The sequence below is a fragment of the Phyllobates terribilis genome, unplaced genomic scaffold, assembly GCF_046119375.1.
Source record: "Phyllobates terribilis strain yellow unplaced genomic scaffold, ASM4611937v1 Scaffold_4__5_contigs__length_816908805, whole genome shotgun sequence".
Lineage (NCBI taxonomy): Eukaryota > Metazoa > Chordata > Amphibia > Anura > Dendrobatidae > Phyllobates > Phyllobates terribilis.
The window spans coordinates 90396558-90417416 of record NW_027362764.1 but is presented as its reverse complement, the minus strand read 5'-3'; the positions used below and the strand labels follow the sequence as shown (position 1 = coordinate 90417416).

The following is a 20859-nucleotide window of genomic DNA, read 5'->3' as shown; positions in this document are numbered from 1 at the left end:
GAATGAAACTGCCTGCATCTGAATGAGCTTATTACAGAACATCATTTCATATGGAAATCGTATCAGCCTACCCACTTTATTATTTTTTTTTTCCCTTTTGTTTTGAAACGGTGATTTATAAATGCTGGTATAGTGTTTGGATGGTTTTGTAACTCAACCATGAACAGCTTTTTATATGTGGAGCCACGCTTGAAGGTGTCATTTCAATGTGTCTCCAAGTTTTGACTGTACTTTATTATTATTATTATTATTATTATTAGGAACGCTCATATGAGTTGCTAAATTGAGTAGAATATTTTCTTTTAAATTAGTATTATGATTTTATAATTCTTTGAAGAGAAGAATATTTTTTTCTTAGAACATTCTGTAAGAAGGTGGGAGCACTGACAATCAGTTGATTACAATGAACCACAGTCATCAGCTGTAATCTGTGGGGGATTCAGAAGCAAGTGTTCAATTCCGTTACAGCGCCACGTCTGGAGAAATGATGCATTACATGGTGCTCATTCAGGTCAATGGACATGCTTTGTGGCAGCTCTTTGCTCTAGCTAATTGATGAGATCTAAGCCACGTTCACACTTTAGTATTTCACATCAGTATTTATAAGCCAAAATCAGGTGTGGGTGATAAATACAGAAGTGGTGACGTGTCTCTATTATACTTTTTCTCTGATTTTTCCACTCCTGGTTTTGGCTTACAAATACTCATGTAAAATACTGACCAAATACTGAACGTGGCCTTCAAAAGAGGTCTTCATCACCACATCTAAAGTCTCCATTCATTAATCAACTTTCTCATCTTGTTGAACGGGAACACACTGCTCCCTTGCCTCTTAGACTCCTCCTCGCTGGGGGCAGTGCTCTCCTGAATGCTTATCAGCTTGGACCAGCAGCATGGTTGTGCCATTAGCCTGAACTCTACGCTCTATCATGCGGCAAAGACAAGCAGTTTTGCCTTTTGAGCACCAGGGGAGGGCAGTGGTACTGAAACTGGCTGCTTTAGAGCAGTGCTTTCAAGCTCTGCAGCAAAGAGCTTCTAAGCACTGCACTCCTTACCTGGGAGAGCTTTCACCACTGGTAGACTGAAAAATTAGCTGGCAACTTTGGCAATGAGCAGTAAACAATAAAATTAAAATTCCCTCTGTTCTTCAGGATTTTTAATACCAAATAAATTCCACATTTGTTTGTTTTTACAAGAAATTTGCAATTTTATCCATTTAAGATGATGAGACACTTTTATCCATTGTCTGAGTTGGCAATTTCAAGACAGCCTCATTCACTAACATAGGACCGAACTGCAGTAATACGCAGCCGATGGGCAAGTTTTCTGTTGTTTCTGAGAAGGCAACCATTTTTATTTTATACAAACCCTTTAATTTCATTGTAGTAACCTAGGCTAGGATAGAAAATTAAATCACAATCAATCCATAAGGCGTTAATAAAACATCTCAATTCTTGTTTTTTTTTTCTTATATTTGCATCCCGTCTTGCGTTAGTAAAGCCGTTACCCTTAGAGACAGTATTTCATTATTATTTCTTCCTGTGTATGTGTTATTAGGAGCATCTGTGAGAATACAGCCCTATGTGCACCTGAATACCTCACTATTTCCACCAAGCGTCACACAATACACGACACACAGCCAACTATAAATATACGACACTAGGGAGCTTGTGAGAAAAGATTGTTTATTTCCTGTCTTGAACAAAATCACATTATCTCCTGGAGATTCCTGCTACTAAAAACTCAAGTTTATTTTTAGAGATTTTAGGCCCTGTATATTATGTGAGAAAATGTGTTCTTTTCTGAATAGAGTTGTAGTGCATCTCATCTCAGTCACCACATTGAAGCCCCTATAACAGTTCAATAAAATAATTCTCTATGGCAGGGGTCCCCCAACCTGTAGCTCGAGAGCCACATGTGGCTCGCGACCCTCTCTCAGAGCTGAATGTGGCTCGCAACCCTCTCTCAGAGCTGAATGTGGCTCGCGACCCTCTCTCAGAGCTGAATGTGTCTCGCCACTCTCTCTCAGAGCTGGATGTGACTTGCGACCCTCTCTCAGAGCTGAATGTGGCTCGCGACCCTCTCTCGGAGCTGGATGTGACTCGAAACCCTCTCTCAGAGCTGGATGTTACTAGCAACTCTCTCTCGGAGCTGAATGTGACTCGTGACCCTCTCTCAGAGCTGGATGTGACTCGCGACCCTCTCTTGAAGCTGAATATGGCTCGCGACCCTCTCTCGGAGCTGGATGTGACTTGCGACCCTCTCTCGGAGCTGAATGTGGCTCGCGACCCTCTCTCGGATGTGAATGTGGCTCGCGACCGTCTCTCAGAGCTGAATGTGGCTCGCGACCCTCTCTCAGAGCTGAATGTGGCTTGCGACTCTCTCTCAGAGCTGGATGTGACTTGCGACCCTCTCTCGGAGCTGGATGTGGCTCGCAACCCTCTCTCGGAGCTGGATGTGACTCGCAACCCTCTCTCAGAGCTGGATGTTACTCGCGACCCTCTTTCGGAGCTGAATGCGGCTCATGACTCTCTCTCAGAGCTGAATGTGGCTCGTGACCCTCTCTCAGAGCTGAATGTGGCTCCCGTCCCTGTCTCGGAGCTGGATGTTACTCGCGACCCTCCTTCAGAGCTGAATGTAGCTTGCGACCCTCTCTCGGAGCTGAATGTGGCTCGTGACCCTTTCTCAGAGCTGGATGTGACTCGTGACCCTCTCTCAGAGCTTAATGTGGCCCGCGACCCTCTCTGAGCTGAATGTGGCTCGCAACCCTCTCTCAGAGCTGGATGTGACTCGCGACCCTCTCTCAGAGCTGGATGTGGCTCACGAGCCTTTTTTATAGCTGATTGTGACTAACAAGGTCAGAAAGGTTGGGGGCCTCTGCTTTATGGCATAAAAGATAAGATGGGTAGTAAATTGGTTATACTTCTCACTAACATGAAATATTGTACAGTATTGTGAAGGCTTTGTGTTTTTCAATTACAATTACTGTTAAGAACCCCCAAACACATGAGATAACTGTTGACCAAATGATTGTTTAGCAGACAGTAATCTTTACCCATTCCCCTACCCAGCTCTACCGATTATTTCTATGTTCTCTCTGCCAGACTTCTCTGGCACCAGTTTATCTCTCTAAAGAACAAAAAGATTGGGCTCCGAAATTCCAATGGATAAATTGGAACAGACATCATCATCTGTTGGGGAGAGCCAGGAGACCCCATAAACATTAGTCTGTTGGCCATTAGCAGCGTGTTTTTCTGCTGCGTTTTAGAAACAGACAAACAGATTGAATGCCCAAAATGGATCATTTTGTTAACTGATGTAAACAGAAGCAGAGGAGCACCATAGAGTATTATGGGCTCTGTCTGGTTTCCATTTGGTGTCAGATTTTAGAAAGCATGACATTCAGAAATTTTTCTTCCATTCTAAAATCTGAAACCAAATGGAAACCAGACAGAGCCCATAATAATCAATGGGGCCCCTATGCTTCAGTTATCAAACAGTTCCGCAGTACATGAATGTTGTTTGTCTGTTCCTAAAATGTATAAGACAAATGGACTTCCTAAACAGACATATGAACTTAGTCTTATTCTTACAACATATAAAAGATTGGCGCATGTTGAGATCCAAAATGTCTAACCCTTTTCCCCTTATATCTGAATTCAGGGGATGTTTGGCAGCTCATCGCACATTAGATTATTAACAGATCAAATGGATCGACTTGACTCTTAGTGAATGGCCAGCTTCTCCCACCAGTGGCGGACATATCTTTGGTATAACTTGTGCTGCCGCCCCAAGAGGTAAGGGGGCCCAGTTCTACTTCCAAAGCAGGTGGCATTGTGCATTATGATGAGCTATTGGACTACAATGGGCCCATATCATGTTCTTGCACAGGGACCCTCTTCTGTCTGTGTCCACTATTGTCTCCCACTATGGGAAAAATGTAGAAAATTGTAGCAAAAATTATATTTTAAAGTTTTCAAGCCTCATGATCAAAGTTATCCTGAAGGTTCTCATCAATGTGACATTTTAGAATGAACGATGGTTTTCTTTACCTTGGAGATCAGCATTTATACAAAGATAGTTGAATAGACTTTTCTTGCGATTCTTTTCCTATTATTGCTGTGTATTACATTTCCCCAGTGGTTGTGCCCTCCAGTAAACTCTACAAAATCAGCAGAGACAAAAATAAAAGGACAATTAAGCCGCCAATAATAGCTGTTACAGATTTTGTAAAGAACACTTTCTTGGACGGATTCCTTGGTGAACCTTTCAGTTAGTTATTTTCCTGTGAGCGAGTGACAGTTTCTTGCCCTGGAGGGGGTCAATCGCTGCCAGTGTTGGGGACATTGTCTTTTCTTTTTATTTTTACTATAAGGCAAATAATTTCTCCTGGCCCAGATATAAAGCAATATTCAGTTCTTACACATCTAGTGTAGCAATGAAATATGCAGGAGTGATCTTGCCACAGGCTTGCCAGAACAAAACATCCCTGGTGGATATCGTTCTTGTTTTAGCGTCGGCATGTTTGTAAGCATGACACACATAATTTAGGGGCTGTTGTCTTCTCGTTGAGGAAATGTCTACATGGGCAGAACATAAATCAGACTTATTCGGTTTCTGCATGTCTTTAATTCCGAGAGTTGGAAAATAGTAAGGATTTTTAAATAGAACCAAGCGAAATTCACTAAAACAGTTTCCAAATTTATTTTTAATGGACAAGTAGACTCGTTTCCAAAATGGCAAATTTAGACAGTTGTATCCCTCCGTAAGTCTTCAAGACAGAACAGGTAAGAGATCAATTTTTGAATGGGCTTCTTTGTTGGGAAATCTGGATGACAACTGGGGTGCCACTTTTTTTGGACGTGGTTCCAATAGTTAGAATAGTTTGGAAAGCCCTGAGATAAAGCTTTATTTGGTCATAGGGTAAATTTTCCACATTTAATGGGCAATTTTGGAAGGAAGAGATTCTTAAACATAACTTGGGATGAGTGGACCTGTGGAAGTTTGGGTTCATCTGGTTCGACCAAACTTTAGTCCAAAGTTCGATTTGGGTACAAGAACTGTACCTAAACTTGAACCTAAACCCAAATCCCATAGAAATCAATGTGGACCCAAACTTTGGAGCTAGAAAATCTCTCTCCTCCATTAAAACTCCCGAACTGTAAAACGGACTTCCAGGAGAAGTCCGTCTTCGGAGTTCAGCCGGTACGAACCCCGGGCTTTATAGTTCAGGTTTGCTCTTCTTTAAGCATAACCTTTCATTAACAAAATAAAAAAAAATGTGATACCACAGTCACCTTAAAAATACTTAGATTATATTTAAATTAAACCTTGTTTAAATATCCACTTTATCCTAGGCAAATATATACTCTGAATGAAGCCATCTTGAATCCTAAAAATATAGTTCCTAGATAATGCTGCAATTCCAAAATAACATTACTATAATTCTGGAATATTTTCTGCTCTCAGGGCTCTCTTATAAAACAGAGGTTTTGGGCAGTTCTCCATTTTGCCAATCTATAAATCTGACTGATGGCTGAGCCAATTTATCCGCTATTTACATTATTTCGCCAAATAAAATGAGACTCTTTATTACATAAAGCTCCTTTAAGGTTTTCCAATCTGGTCTATCCACGACAGACGTACATTCTACGACGTTATTTTTGTTTTCACAAATTAGCAACATATGAGACGAGACAAGGAATTAATAAGTTGAGGCCAAACAAATGAAATACAAATCATTTGTATATCCTTTATGCACAAATACATTGCCAAATGGATTGTGGAAAGTTGTAACTTGGCCATTTAGCATACCGAGTTACAGGAAGTGACTTTTTTTCTCTTTTTTTTTTTTAACCAGGCAATCGTTCCAGTTTTATAGCCAGCATTAGTTTATAGAGGAATAATAGATGCAGTGTCTTTGTGCAGTGCTTATTAGGAAAAAAAAAAGAAAGCAGAAAATTCTGAATGCTCATTAATCCTTGACTTCTGAATAGTTTCAACTTCTAACCAATTTTCTACAAATTACCCGGAACATGGAATATTAAGGTAGCACAAAGCCCAAGAGCCACCATGATGGTCTACATGTATCGAGCTGTGTGCAGTTAATTCAATAATCCACGTATGCTAATGTCCATGACCCCATCAGTGTCATTTTTCTTTCTTTTTGATGCTCAGCAATACTGGAATACAAATTAAGTTGATGAGGTAATGCTATTTTTTTCATGGAAGACCCATTACCTGTCTACTTTAACCAGTGATATCATCTCAGCAATGGTCCCAAAGGACCTCCACCAAACATTTGTCTTGTGCTCTTTAAACCTGCGTACAAGGCTGTTATAGGAAGCATTACGCATGATAAAATAATTAATCGTCCAGGGTTATCTCATATTTGTTCATCATAAAGGCAGAACTAGACCCAATTTATTATTACCATGTCAGAAATTGATGTTATAGCTGAATTTTGCATCCAAAAATTATACATATGTTGGGAAACGCATTGCCTACACAAATAGATAATTGTATTACTGTGCTTGTTTTAGAAATGGATGGAGCTGATAATTAAATTTCTTTGTGGGTCTTACGGGATATCATTCATAGCCACATTTAGTTTTTGGAAATAAATATCTACAGTTTTTAACTTGAATTATTCGGTATCCTACCGATTGTAAAAATGTGATACTGATTTTTATATTTATTTTTTATTTATGTTAAAAGCCAATTTCATAAAAACTATTTGTGGTTTCTCGATTAGAAAATGTACGCCCCTGAGAGGACTCGCAATGGAATTTGCCATACTTGATAAGCACACAAATATTTGGCGCTCTTGGTAAAGATATTCTATTCCATTAACATCTATTGCTACGTTTCATGAGATTACAATGTGCCTAAAAGTTTTTTTAACAAACTTTCTATGATTGGTAATTTCGAGCAAAATGGAGTAAAGATTTTGACCAAGAGAATTCACTTCTAAAAACCCCCCATACGCATTAGATAAAAATCACCCCATGATTTCGGCAGAATCGGCTCACTATCTAATGTGTGGGGGCCATCTGACTCTCCCGAGACAGATGTTTGGCGAAGAAAGATTTGGCCGTTGGATTTTTAATACATGACCCTTTTTGTTCGGAAGGAAGATAGGCCACTGCCAGATGAGTCTGGCTGCGGCTCTTATAGAGAACACAAGAGCGCACGAGCATTTCAGTGTATGGAGAAGTGAGGAGAGCTAGCTATGTAGTTTCTAAGGCCAGCTTAAGAAGTAGGACAACATGTCCCTACTGCTAGCATTGTTTCTTTGCAGCTCTATGGCCAAGAGAAAAAAGCAGGGTTGATGGAGACCCATGTGCGAAAAAATAAAAGGGTTTGTCCTTACCATTGCTCATTAAAGGCAATATGTCATACGGATTTTGCTATGTAATCTGACAGCAGCATTATGTAGGGACAGAGACCCTGATCCCAGTGATGTATCACTTAGTTTACTGTGTGCTGCCATTATGATAAAGGCACAGTTTTCTCTGCTGAAGTTCTAGCAGAGCTGAGTTATTGTATAACCTCGCACCTCGCACACACCACAGCTTTCTGTGTACATTGTATAGTGACAGAGAACCGAAAATCAGTGGTGGGGGTGGGATTGGACTAGGAGGCACAGGGCCAGCTGTCCTGTAGCGATAATCCTCCTGATAAAACACTGATTGTACTGAAACAGCAAAACACAGCCTAGTAAATGACACATCAATGGAATCAGGCTCTCAGCTTCTACAACAAGCTGCTCTCAAATTACATATCAAAAACCTGATCATAGATTCCCATTAACAGTATCATATATTGTGTCGGATAAATAAAGGGTTTGCGGAACATATATGACAATATAAAACTATCCTAATTGATACCTTTCCGCTGCCTCTCTAATGATGTCCTCTGTCCTTCACACATCCTTGTCTATACTGATACATGATGATGTCTACTTCAGAGTACTTGACCACAATGGCAAACATCCCTACAACAGCTACTTATATGGCAAAAAACATATATACATGGTCACCAGGCTTTTTCTTGATACCATTTTACGAACATCAGGTACCATCCAAGCAAAAGTAATATATATTTAGGAGAGCCCTTCTTCACTCCTTCCAGATCTTTTATAACGTTGGATTTCTCCTATGTCTTGGGGGCAGCTATGGGGGAAATAGATGCTCCTAAGCAATGGAGGTCACTTGCATTTTCTGCCTGTTCTATAATCGAGTCCAGCATGTTCTACAAATCATAACAACATGTACGTAGATTTCTTGTTTTATTTTAGACCCACGGTTGCATGGGTTTCCTAGGGATGCTTAAGTTTCCTGGCCAGTCGAACTGTCTTTTCACCACTCTTAATCAAAGTCAGTTCAATGTCTGCAATATAATGTGATACCAATTACATTTTACACCCTTTGTTGTTTTTAAAATGAATTTTCCAATGGTTTCTTTGAGATGACATAATGTTTTTATACTTGCGATGATGTCGTGATCCAAGCGGCCCAGAAAGTCATGCTAGTAATTCATCATCAAACACGAGCAGGACTGGCACCCTCACAGCTTTATAGCCAGCTTTGCATTCCAAATCTATGAGATAAATATGTTTTTACATCTCAACCAGAATGATGATGGTACTGTATTTATCTAGATATGAAAGCCCTTTAACTGCTTGTCTCCAGCCACACCACGTTTTATAAAACTACAAATGTTCCACAAGTTTCAAAGCTTTCTTTGATGATAACAGATAATACTTTTCATTGTCATTTTGACGTTTCTATTTTAGCAAGACTTTGACACTATCTATAGTTTTAAAAATGGATTTTTAAGTGGTTCTAAAAAGTTAATGCAAACAGAACTTTCGGCTTCATTTTGCTATTAAACTACTTTACCCCAAATAGTATTTAATATACTTTTTTTCTATAGCTCCATCATATTACACGAAGGTCCTTGATCCACAAGAAAATAGGGCCCCCGACTATGTGCCAATTATAAGACCGATGGTTTCTTATATGACATAGGGGTAACTGAGAAATTTAAAAAAAGTCTGCACCCTTGTACAGCTGTGCCCATGGTATCAGTATTCCAATGTATGAGGATTCTTCGCATTCATAATGTCTCAAAAATAGTGAATGATGGGACTAACTTTAACCATTTCCTTGCTTTCCTTAGATACGATTACGTAGAGGTCTACAGCGGGGAGAATGCAGATGGTCTTCTTTTAGGCAAATATTGTGGAAAAATCGCACCATCGGCTGTGGTATCTACCGGACCTTCCCTATTCATCAGATTCGTATCAGACTATGAAACACATGGAGCAGGATTCTCAATTCGCTATGAAATCTTTAAAGCAGGTCAGTTTCCAAGTCAATCTTATCTCCTTTTATAGTTCCCTATAATTTTGGCACCATGGATCCAGATTATTGGGTCTTGTTATTAACCCCCCATTGCCAAAAATACTTTTTTTTTACATTAGGTTGACAATGTCCAATCTGCTTGTGGTGTCAAAGCATAAGTAGGCAGCATTTCTACAAATTGGGACAATCCAGCACTAATGTCTTGACATGTTGCTGCTTCAAGGGGTTGTCCAGGCATACTCTACTGTGAAATTTAACATTGGTGGTGGAGAAACCCTAGTTCGCGCAGAGTGGTACAATGCAATCATTGGAAGTCCATTGAATATTGGGCATGGATCCTATTTAATAAATGGTACCCGTGAACCATATTCTCTGGGTGCTGGATGATTGCCGTAGCATGTGTACCACCCAGCATTCACTGCACCAGGAGAGTATATTTGAACAACACTTTAAATTATGCCTTAATGGGATTCTGTCAGTATATCAACCCTCCTAAGCCGTCTATATGGGCATGTAGGTCATAGAAAGTTGAATAAAATGATACCTTAATATCTGCGATCTGATGTCTTATTCCAGAGATATCCACATTTTTCTTATACTGTATAAGACTCCCTAAGAATATGCTTCAAGAGCTTATTTTAAATGAAAGGCGGCGTTACCAGTGTGAGACATGTAATGAAATGCAACCTGCTCACCTGATCTACATGTCTCACACTGGTAACTCTTCCTTTCATTTAAAATAAGCTCTGGAGGAAAATTCTCAGGGAGATCTAGTTCCGGCCCATAGATCCTAACAGCTCATTTATATATTAAGAAAAACATGGATTTCTCAGGAATAAGACATCGGATCACAAATATCAAGGTATCATTTTATTCAGCTTCCTATGACTGTATGCCCATATAGATGGCTTATTAGGAGGGTAGATCCTACTGATAGAGTCCCTTTAAAAAAAGGTAGACTGTGAGCTATGGGACACTGGCGGAGTGGTCTAGATAAAATTAAATGTGGTTGTTCATGTGACTTTAGTCAGACATGTTCCCCATATGCTACAATGCCACTGGATAAAAATTTAGATAGCTCTATATAACTGCATATCGCTGTGAAAGACTGGAGAAAATGTTGTCCTATTCATAACATGTGGACTCTGATTTTGTGGTCACTCGAGTAGCGTGATTAGAAGAATAATGCTAAAAAGTTTTTAGTAACTTTTTTCTTGAGGTTCTACCCTTGAAGAGAAAGGAAACTGACAATCCTATAATTCAACACACCCACACCCCATGGAAAGTCCAGTTTGAGTCCCACCATGTCTCTCCAGTCTAGTGTGCTGTTTGCACAGCTGTTCAGTTCAACGTCACGTTGATATTGAGAATCCCGTGGTCTATTTCTCCTTCAGCTGAAGCTTCCTATAGAGAGAACAGCATGGTTTCTTTTACAATGGTTTAATATTACATCATTTGTTAATGTAATTCACATCCCCATTTGCCTCTGGAATTAAGCGAGTTGTCTGTTACGTTGAAGATCTGTGCCTTCTTGGTGATAATGAGGTGCTTGGTGAATGGCAATAAAAAATATCATGTGGCCTCTTAAAACAAGAAGAACTGCAGCAACCAAGCTTTCTTACAATGTTTTAGGACTCTCGCATACCTGTTCTTTCCACCAGTGATCTAACACAAACAACCCAGAACCACTCCTGTTATGTATTTACACGTGGCCAACATGAGACTGCAGTAACCAGTCATTGGCCACAGTGGGCAAGTGCCATACCAACGACAACTCAGCTCTCTGCCAAGCGATTATGACTCCTAAGTACAACACATGGCCACCATTTGACTGTAGCACTCACATGCCACACAACATACACTATATATACTTCCCTGAGTCAAAATTATAGGACTAAAGTTTACAGTCAGTATATTACAAAGTATGTAATAAAAAATATATGTTAAAGTATGTCCCCATTGCACTGTGATTCTTCTGGGGCAGGCCCATTTATTGCTTTATATAAATTAGCATAGTGTACTAACCTATGTAAATGTAAGCATAGACTGTACCCTCCTTATAATAATAATAATAGTAATAATAATAATAATAATCTTTTTATTTATGTAGCGCCAACATATTCCGCAGCGCTTTACAATCCTTGCTGCCAGGTGCCCAAAATCAACCCTCCCGGATTAAATTGAAAAACAGATTGGTCTCGATTCACGATTGAATTTGTGCCTTTTTTGTCTATTTTTGGTGTTTTCACCTGTTTTCCATTCGTTCCTAATTCTTCTTTTAATTTGTACTTTTTTTTAAAGATTATTTTACATGTGTTCGCCTGTTTGTTTCTGTTTTTGCTCTTTTTTTTTGTTCACCATTGTGGTCAGAGTTTAGGGTTTCCAGATGTTTTCACTTGATTCATCATTTGTGACTTTCCAAAAACTTGTCCGCCACCTGGAGTGATTTTACGTACGCCATAAATTTTTGCCAAAAAATGAACCATTTTACAGCTTTTTAAACTAAATTCAACAAAAAACTGTTAGTGTCAAACAAACATGAAGACCATTTTTGACTTTTGCCGCAAAATTCAGGAACCTCGAAGAAAGAAACGGCGACGTAATCCAGTAGACAAAAAAAGAAAATCGTCTACAAAAAGACAACAGTTAGAAAGTTATTTTGCTCCATGTACCTTACGTAGTTCTTAGTTCCTATGTGATTATAACGCTACAGACGCAATGACGATATTAAAAGGGAGAAAACGCCTTTCCATGTGAACAAGTAGATCATTCGGCCAAGACGTGTTTTCATTTGGAACTGCCGCAAAATGGCTTGTAAAATGCGATATTGCTTGATTTAGAGGGTAACGTGGGGACTCGTTCTGACACTATTGGATAATCAAAAACCTGCTGTGTCTTGATGTTCATCTAAACAAGTAATTTGACTTGATGCGTGGAAGAAAGTGACATTTCACTGTGTACAAAGATATAACAGAGGAATATAAAGCTTCATTAAATCAAGGTAGCTACTCACAGCCGCAGCATGTGCTATAATGATACCTGTCTCAGGACCATCTAAATCAATTGAATCTTCCCCAGGTCCTCACAATCTCACTTTTATTTCTTGCTTTTATATCTATGCTGTGCTGATTGCATTTGTTATTGCACCACAGCCTGCTGACTTGCATACAATATTCTAATCCAGTCGCTACAACCCAATAATCAGTTCCTTACTTCCGTCTCATCATAACCTGGTCTACATTTATTAACACAGCCATCTGGAATGAGATCTGCAAACAGAAGAATATGTCAATCACCCAGCACCTTTCTCAGGGTTCAGGAGATGAAATGGTCATGCTTGGAGAAATATGCCGTTCTATATAAGTCATCCTCAGTAGGGGCATACGCGGCAGGTCACATCCAATATTGAATGGGATTCTAGGAAATATTACAGGGAAATTAAAGGATTTGGGATTGTTTGTGTTGTGATATGAACTAAGGAAGGTGAAGTCCCTAAAATAAATAGGTGATTTGTCAATTATCCTGGAAATTTGCTGTATGTAATGCACTCACTTCAACAGAAGGAGTGATGTGCAATCTCACAATGGCTTCTTCCTCGAATTGATTCTGAAATTGCTCTGACTGTTCCTTTTTAATTAGTTTGCACCCTTCAATTATAAGCTTGGCGGTATATACAGTTAAAGGAAACTTGCCAGTTATTATTATGCTTTGCTTATAAAGCGCCACCATATTCCACAGCGCTTTACAGGAATCATCACCACTGTCCCCATTGGGGCTCACAATCTAAATTCCCTATCAGTATGTCTTTAGAGTGTGGGAGGAAACCGGAGAACCTGGAGGAAACCCACACAAACACGGGGAGAACATACAACCTCCTTGCAGATGATGATCTTGGTGGGATTTGAATCCAGGACCCCAGTGCTGCAAGGCTGCAGTGCTAACCACTGAGCCACCGTGCTGCCCATACCAGTTGATTCATGGTACCCGAACCAGCATGGATCAGTGACCGGCTCCAGCATTACAAACATTTAAGTATTAATCTGAAACGCGGGGACAAGAGGTAGAACTCCGCTGACCACTCGACGCCCGCTCAACTACACTGACAGGTCTCTATCTATATACACACATAGGCTAGCCTCACATGAGAATCTAAAAAAAATTGTTTCATACAGAAAAAATAGACGTCTGTTCATCTGTATTGTCATCCATGTGACATCTGTATTTCATATATCAGCAGTTATTAAACTTCACAAGAATAAAAACAGTTTCCGATGTTAAAGAATTGCAACGTATCCATACAAATCAGATGCTATACTACTGATCCGTAAGGGATCCGATTTCTTTTGCGCACCCATAGACTTGAATAGGTGAGACTAGTGCATACTGCGAGTCTTTTCACATATTCAGTCCATGTATTTTCATGGACAGCACTCGGATCGAGCATATGGTCAGGTGAATGTAGTCAGTAGGAGTTGAGTGTGCAGGGAGAAAATGGTTGGCACATACCTCCTGGACCCATCAAATTGTCCCATCTGCACGTTCAACTTTGTTTCTTTATGAAATGCTGTAATGTTTCAAAGGAAAACATAGATGCTTAGAAAGCAGGTGCTGGTCTGAGAATCATGCTGATTTATAATTTATTCACACAGCACGAATTAGATGACACATAAAGCAAAGTCAATAAAAAAACTTCTGATTTTGGTGGGACACATGGACTATTTAATATACATATATGTATATATATATATAATATGGAGGATATCCAACTCTCCCCCAACAGATGATGTCAGAAAAATAAAGAATGCTGAATATCAATATGCCTAATCCTTTGTTTTTATGGCAAATAAGACGCCGCCAGAGGTGAATGGCCAGGGTTTACTCTCCACTTTCCACCAAAAGTCCATGAATGCTTGGCTGAGCTGAGCATTCATGTATATAGAGGGGTTGTGGCTCATTCAACCAACAATTATTAAACATGTACAGCCACTTTTAGGTAGCACTCACTACAGCAAGTATTTGTAGGCATGCCTGAAATACAGAGTGGTCGTAAGGGGGAAAGGGCCATTTGTGGAACTATAAATTATACAACACGATTTGAGCTTACATTTGACACTTCCCAAATAAGTTTCATCTTCCCACTTCACATTGTTAGTGTTTCATAGCACCCCCAGAATTGGAAGAAGGGTTACAAAGATCCCCTATTTATGCACCAATTTTGGCATCATTCAGGAAGTCGTGGTTCAGCGATTTAACCACCACTTCTAAGTAAAAAAGAAAAAGCAGTGGTATCGTTTCCCGTATGATGACAATGCTTGAGTTTCTCATAGTTTATAGCTGTCCTGTCTTGTGTTTAGGCACTTTTTTTTATGGAAATCTACATGACTAATAGGAAAAATGCAAAATGGCAGAATGAACTATCCATATACTTAGCGAGTCATGGAATCTGGGAAATAGAAAAACTTTCAAGAACTTTTCACACCAAATATATGTCTTACAAATGAACGGCAAATATTTCCAATACAAGGATGTTTGGATAATTTATGTATTATTTGCCCTCCCTGTTTCATGTAGGAAAGGCTTATTTGACCATGGCTAATACAGCCAGTTTGCTAACGCTTTGCATGTGAACAGTAGTGTCCAGAGACTATGGGCCACACCGCATATGACCACACAGTTTATCAAGCGAGCGACCCATACAGAATACTTTACTGCCCCACCTGTGTCAACATCTCTCAGAAACACTCACTCACCCGGGCTGCAACCAAGAATTACTTTTCACATTAACTTTTTTTAAAGGCAGAGGTCACATCTGGCAATGTTAGGATCTATGTTGCAAGAGCATAGATGGAAAAAGAAAAAAAAAAGCTCCCTCTGCAGATTTCACATTGCGCCCACTTTGTGCGGAGATTTCTTTGTAATTCAGAAATAAATGGCTGTCAACCTGTAGCTTTAAAGATTTAAGATTCACGGGCCTATAATTATATCTCGGGGGATATGTCAAAATTTTTACAACTTGGATTTTTATTGTTCCCACATGACTTAATATTTGTCACAATCCTTCTGCTTAAATTGCTACGTACAAATGGAAGTTCAGATTTGACTAGCGCAGTTGCTGAGATATGTTTCTACAGAGCCCTTGTTTCTTGCAATTAGCTTTGAGACCTGTAGAACTATAAAATCTTGGATTTTTTTTTAGAGATGAGAGTATTTTTTTTTTTTTAATGATGCATACTTTTTCCCTCCTTCTTCAGGTCCGGAATGCTCCCAGAACTTCACATCAGCAAACGGAGTTATCAAATCTCCAAAATACCCTGAGAAATACCCCAATAACGCCCAGTGTACATATATTATTTTTGCACCAAAAATGTCGGAGATCTTAATGGAATTTGAAAACTTTGAATTGGAGCCAGACACTAATGCTCAAGTTGGGCGACCATGTCGATATGATTACTTGGAAATATGGGATGGATTTCCAGAAGGTGAGTGATTGAAATCAAGTCTGTGTGATTTAAAGGGTTGTTCCCAAATCCAAAGGATAGATGATAATTTGCGAATATGAGTTTGCTTTTCTTTTTGTAGCAGAAAACAGTTTGGCATCACCACTGGATTCTGCGAGCAGAAATGTGCAACCAACTGTCCTGGATTTACAAGCATTTTGGACACAAAGGACATCATTCACAAACCCAGTTTTCACACTTTTGACCACACGAGAGAACAATAGTGAATTTTTGTTCCCACTTTCCGCTGTTAGAGTCTCAGAAAGCCTTTTGTGTGACAGTGGTAAAGTTGTACAAATATTCCATCGATATGAATCTGACTTGTGGATCTGCTTATAAAGTCTATTCACAGTCATGGGTGAATAAACGACAAGTGCAAATGCCACATTGGATGATCGGTTCATGTTTCAGACTTTTAACATTATTTTTGGGCAGTTGTGTGAGTAGAAGGACACTTATGTTTATTATGAGCGCATATTTGCTACATATGAATCATTGGAAAGTTAATGCTCTCTTTCATTGTTTTATAAGCTGTCAATACAGTTCCAAAAAACATATATATTTGCAAAATGTAAAAAAAAAGTTGAAAATCACAAAACTGTATTCACACTTATTTCACCTGCTGATCAAGCGCTGATGCTCCAGTGGTTTATATGACCCCTGCAACCAATCAGTGGCCACAGTGGTCATATTCCTTACTACTGGCAACACAGCCATGGTATTAGTGTTCCATGTAAATGATGCCACTGATTGGTTGCAAAAGTTTTTCCACCTGAAAACAAAGACCAGAAGGATTGCTGGGGTTTTGGACTACATCCATGGTGGAATCCAACATGATCCAGTCTTTTTTCTTCTGACACTTGGCATGGTCTTAAAGGAATATGGCAGCCTAAACAAGTTATCACCTGTTTACACTGTACGGCTTGGGTCACTCGACCGATTTTGTCTCGGTCTGACTATGCTAATCACACTTTGCGTAGAGTGTGATCCAATTTTCTCAGATGTGGAGAATTTAAAAAAATCTACCCATCTTCACCATTCAGTGTGTCTGTGAAAATCGAACCGCACTCAGATGTCTCCCAAGTGCGATCCAATGTTTTGAATGGACCCATAGACATGAATGGGCGAGTTCTATCTGATTAATGGAGGCAAATTGTGCACGCTGCGATTTTTTCCTCTGTCTGAGGAAAAAATCAGACATGTGCACGGTGCCAAAGAATAACATCGAGACGAATACTATCCATCAAAATGATGGATAGCACTAGTCCGATTATTACAGTAGTGTGCACGAGCCCTATAGGTAATAGTTGTTAGATCAGTGTAGGTCCAACCATTATGGCTCCGACTAATCGCCAAGATGGGAACCTGTTACACTCGTTCTCCGCTGAGCTGTGCCCGACTGTTTGGTCAATGTCGTTGACTAGAATAGAGCAACAGGGCATATGCGCGACCTGCTCTCTATTTAACTCCTCCTGGCTAACGTCTTGAGGTCAGGAGACACAAATCCCCCATTCTGCAAATCAGTAGAGTCTCTAAGGTAGAAGTGTAACAGTTTTTGCCTTATCCAGTACAATACCGAGTTAATAAACAAGTACTTTGGCCGGGTTTCAAAGCTTTTTTTTTTTTATGTGTATAGCAGGTTTGCTGTTCATAACTTTAAGAAACTTTGGAAAACTTTTCAAGAAATTCTATTTTTTACGCCATATTGTAACTTTTTTAAGCCTACTTACTAACACACTCGTAAAAAGTGTATGGAGCTTGTGCAAACAATCTGCAAAGAAAATAGCCACAATTGCTCTACCGTGCACATCCAGGTTTAGTATCATTTTTGTTGCCAAAGTTTACCCCACTTTCTTGCAAAAGAAGATTTCCGAAACAAACCAGAAATTCATTTATTTCTGCTGTCTATAGCAGCTAATGACATTTCTCACCTCTGCAGAGCAATATATTACAGTCAAGAACATTTCCTTCCCTGAACATTGACGGAGTTCTTACATGTTAATTAGTTCTCAGAATAATAGAAATCCTATGTGTTATATAGCTGAAGCTCGCATGGCAACAGGGGTGTGAGGAACTGTATCAACTCCGAATCATATTAATGAAATTCACAGAACAACAATGACCAAGGTTACACTGCTAAAATGGACTTCTTTCTTTCCTATAATTACCCCGCCTTTTCTATAACAGAACCATGTGAAGTCCCATTGTCAATTATTTGCCATAACTTACCCCAATATATACTTGAATGCAAAAAACAGGGAAGTAATATGCAAAGAGATCTCCCAAGTCATACGCCCGTGTCAGTAATGCCATACCTAAGCACCAGTATTCTGAAAATCAGGTCTACAGGTGCCCATAGTTTGGCTTATCGGAGTTCTCCTCTGGAAAAAAGCTTCTTGGTAATGAAATCTTCTGTCTGTCATCATTTCTGTAAGATCTGGATATGAAACATGCCATGGCAAAGTTGCTTTTTAACTTTCATGATTACTCTTCAAAAATTTAGCTTTGTCTCTTAAGTTTTCAGAAGAGATTTTGGAGCAGAAACTGAGAAGAAACTCTCCAAATTCTCCTCAAAAACGCAAAACTCTTCAAATACTTGGGAGTTTCTGCACCAAAAACTCAGCAAAAAGACTCATGTGTACATACCCTAATGGTATGTGCAGACGATCTGGAGCCGGCTGCAGCCCCGAGGCGGCCGAGAAGTCACCTCTGGCTTCCGCTCATTATGCAAATGAGCGGTGGATGATTTTTTTTTTTTTCTAACAGGCGAGCTTTCCCCATAGAAGGTAGGTCTATGGGGAAAGCCCGCATGCAGACCTGCAGGAGGAAATAGACATGCTGCGGTCTGGAAAGACGCGCCGCATGTCTGTTTCCGTGGGTGTGCCGCAGACGCATAGTGGGCATGGGATTTTTAAAAATCCCATCCACTATGCTGTAACATCTGGCTGCTGCGGATTGCACACAGCGCACTTGTGCTGTGTCCAATCTGCAGCGAACACTGATCGTCTGCACATACCATAAGGCTCTTCTTGCTGAGAGCTTAGAACATGCATGTCAAACTCTGGCCCACAGGGTGATTATGTTTGGCCCGCGACACCAGAACCGCCAACCCTATGTGGGGCCCATTATACTGTATGGAGGACTATGTAGGGCCATTATTCTATATGGAGGACTATGTGGGGCCCATTATTCTGTATGGAGGACTATGTGGGGTCCATTATTCTGTATGGAGGACTATGTGGGGCCCATTATTCTGTATGGAGGACTATGTAGGGCCATTATTCTATATGGAGGTCTATGTGGGCCCATTATACTGTATGGAGGACTGTGTGGGGCCCATTATTCTGTATGGAGGACTATGTCGGGCCCATTATACTATATACTGGTTGGTCAGTATGGTTAGTTTTTCATTTTGGCCCTCTGTGTTTGAGTTTGACGTCCCTGGCTTAGAACATTTTTCCAATAGAAATCCACTTTAAGAAACGCTTCTTTTTTATTGTCAGTTTTCTTTTCATTTTTTTTCTCCTGAAGAGGTATTGAACGGTTCTTTGAAGACTTATTTTCTACACTGTATTTTGTGACTTTTGACTTAACAACGTCAAGTTTGGAGAAGATTCTACAAGGAATCCGCCTTAAAGAAGTGTTCTGTTAATTTTTTTTCCAAGGCGATATTTTCAAAATCTCATTGCAAAAAAACTTAAAAAAAAAAAAGCTCTGAAAAAAAAAACTAGCTATATCAACCGCAAAGTGGATTTTCCAGTGAAATGAATAGGAATAGTATTCAAAGAGTATTTGAAGCTGATTTTGATATGGATTTTGGAACGGATGTGTGAACTTAGGGAAGGACTAGGCTCCACGGGGTGATGCATGTGGCGTACGTATAGAAGATGCAGAAGTACCAGTTGCACATGGGTATGGTGTGAGAGAGACCAAATGCCCTCTCTGCTACAAAAGAAGATGCCAATACTATAAATATCATATGAGAAATGTGGGGTAATGTGACGTTATCGTGGGGCATTCTTCATTAGTTAACCTTATACTGTCCATATCAAATAAATGAATGCTGAAATATCCCCCCTGAAATTAGTGAGACCCACAAATTATCCCTCAGTGGTAGATGCTTAGAAATCCTAATTGTCCATTACATAGTAATCCTCCTTTAGGAAGCCAACCTGCGTGGTAGGATGGATCCACACAGGGTTGGACTGGCCCACCAGAGAACCGGAGAATCCTCCGGTGGGCCCTAGCTTCTCCCTCAGGAGAGTTCATAGTGCAAACCTTTCAACTGCTATGGGGCTCTTGAGTGGGGGAGAAAGGTGAGCCCTCAGAATCAAATCCTCTGGTGGGCCCAATGTTCTTCAGTCTGACACTGGATCCACATATGGCTAGGTGCTTCTCCTTCTCCACGTGCCGCATGGGCCATTGTTAAGGTATCTCTCTGCTCATCTAAAAGTAAAAGGTGACCTTTAATGCAGCCCTCAGCGAAGCCGCATCTCCGAATGTTTATGAATGCTCTTGTTTTGTGTGGTAGAAAACAATTTCAATTCTATTTTACCTGTGGCTCACTTTTCTAGATAGTTAATTAACTACCATGATATTCACTTGATACTCTAGCATGCATTATTCATAGACTCCAATGCACATATTTGCATATAACCCTCAGGGTCTCATCTAAAAAATATTATTGCCGGAATTAGGTCATAAGACTAAACGATCAGGACAAGGACCCACCTGTAGAAATGTAAAAACCAAGCAAACATGCACACGTCCTCTCCACTAAGGTCAGGCGCAGAGTGAACGTGCACAGGTGCCCGGCTTCCTCATTTAGCTAAAAATCCCTTCCCTGAGATTCACAACATATTATTTTACACCCGCAGCTGTAGGTCTCTTGCTGAAGCAATCTGCAGCCGGCACGTTGATTAAAGTTTCTCACCTCATGCTGGAGCCGGAACACATCACCAGTTTGTCACTCACACATCCTAGGGTGGAAAACA

General features: G+C 40.0%; 1 protein-coding gene across 1 annotated transcript in view; it reads left to right on the top strand.

Moving 5' to 3' along the window:
- Positions 1-20859, top strand: part of NRP1 (neuropilin 1) — a 199959-nt gene that overhangs the window by 72471 nt on the left and 106629 nt on the right. Inside the window, 2 exon segments of the mRNA XM_073677632.1 lie at positions 9184-9365; positions 15620-15847. Of these exon segments, the coding sequence (XP_073533733.1) occupies positions 9184-9365; positions 15620-15847 (410 nt within the window).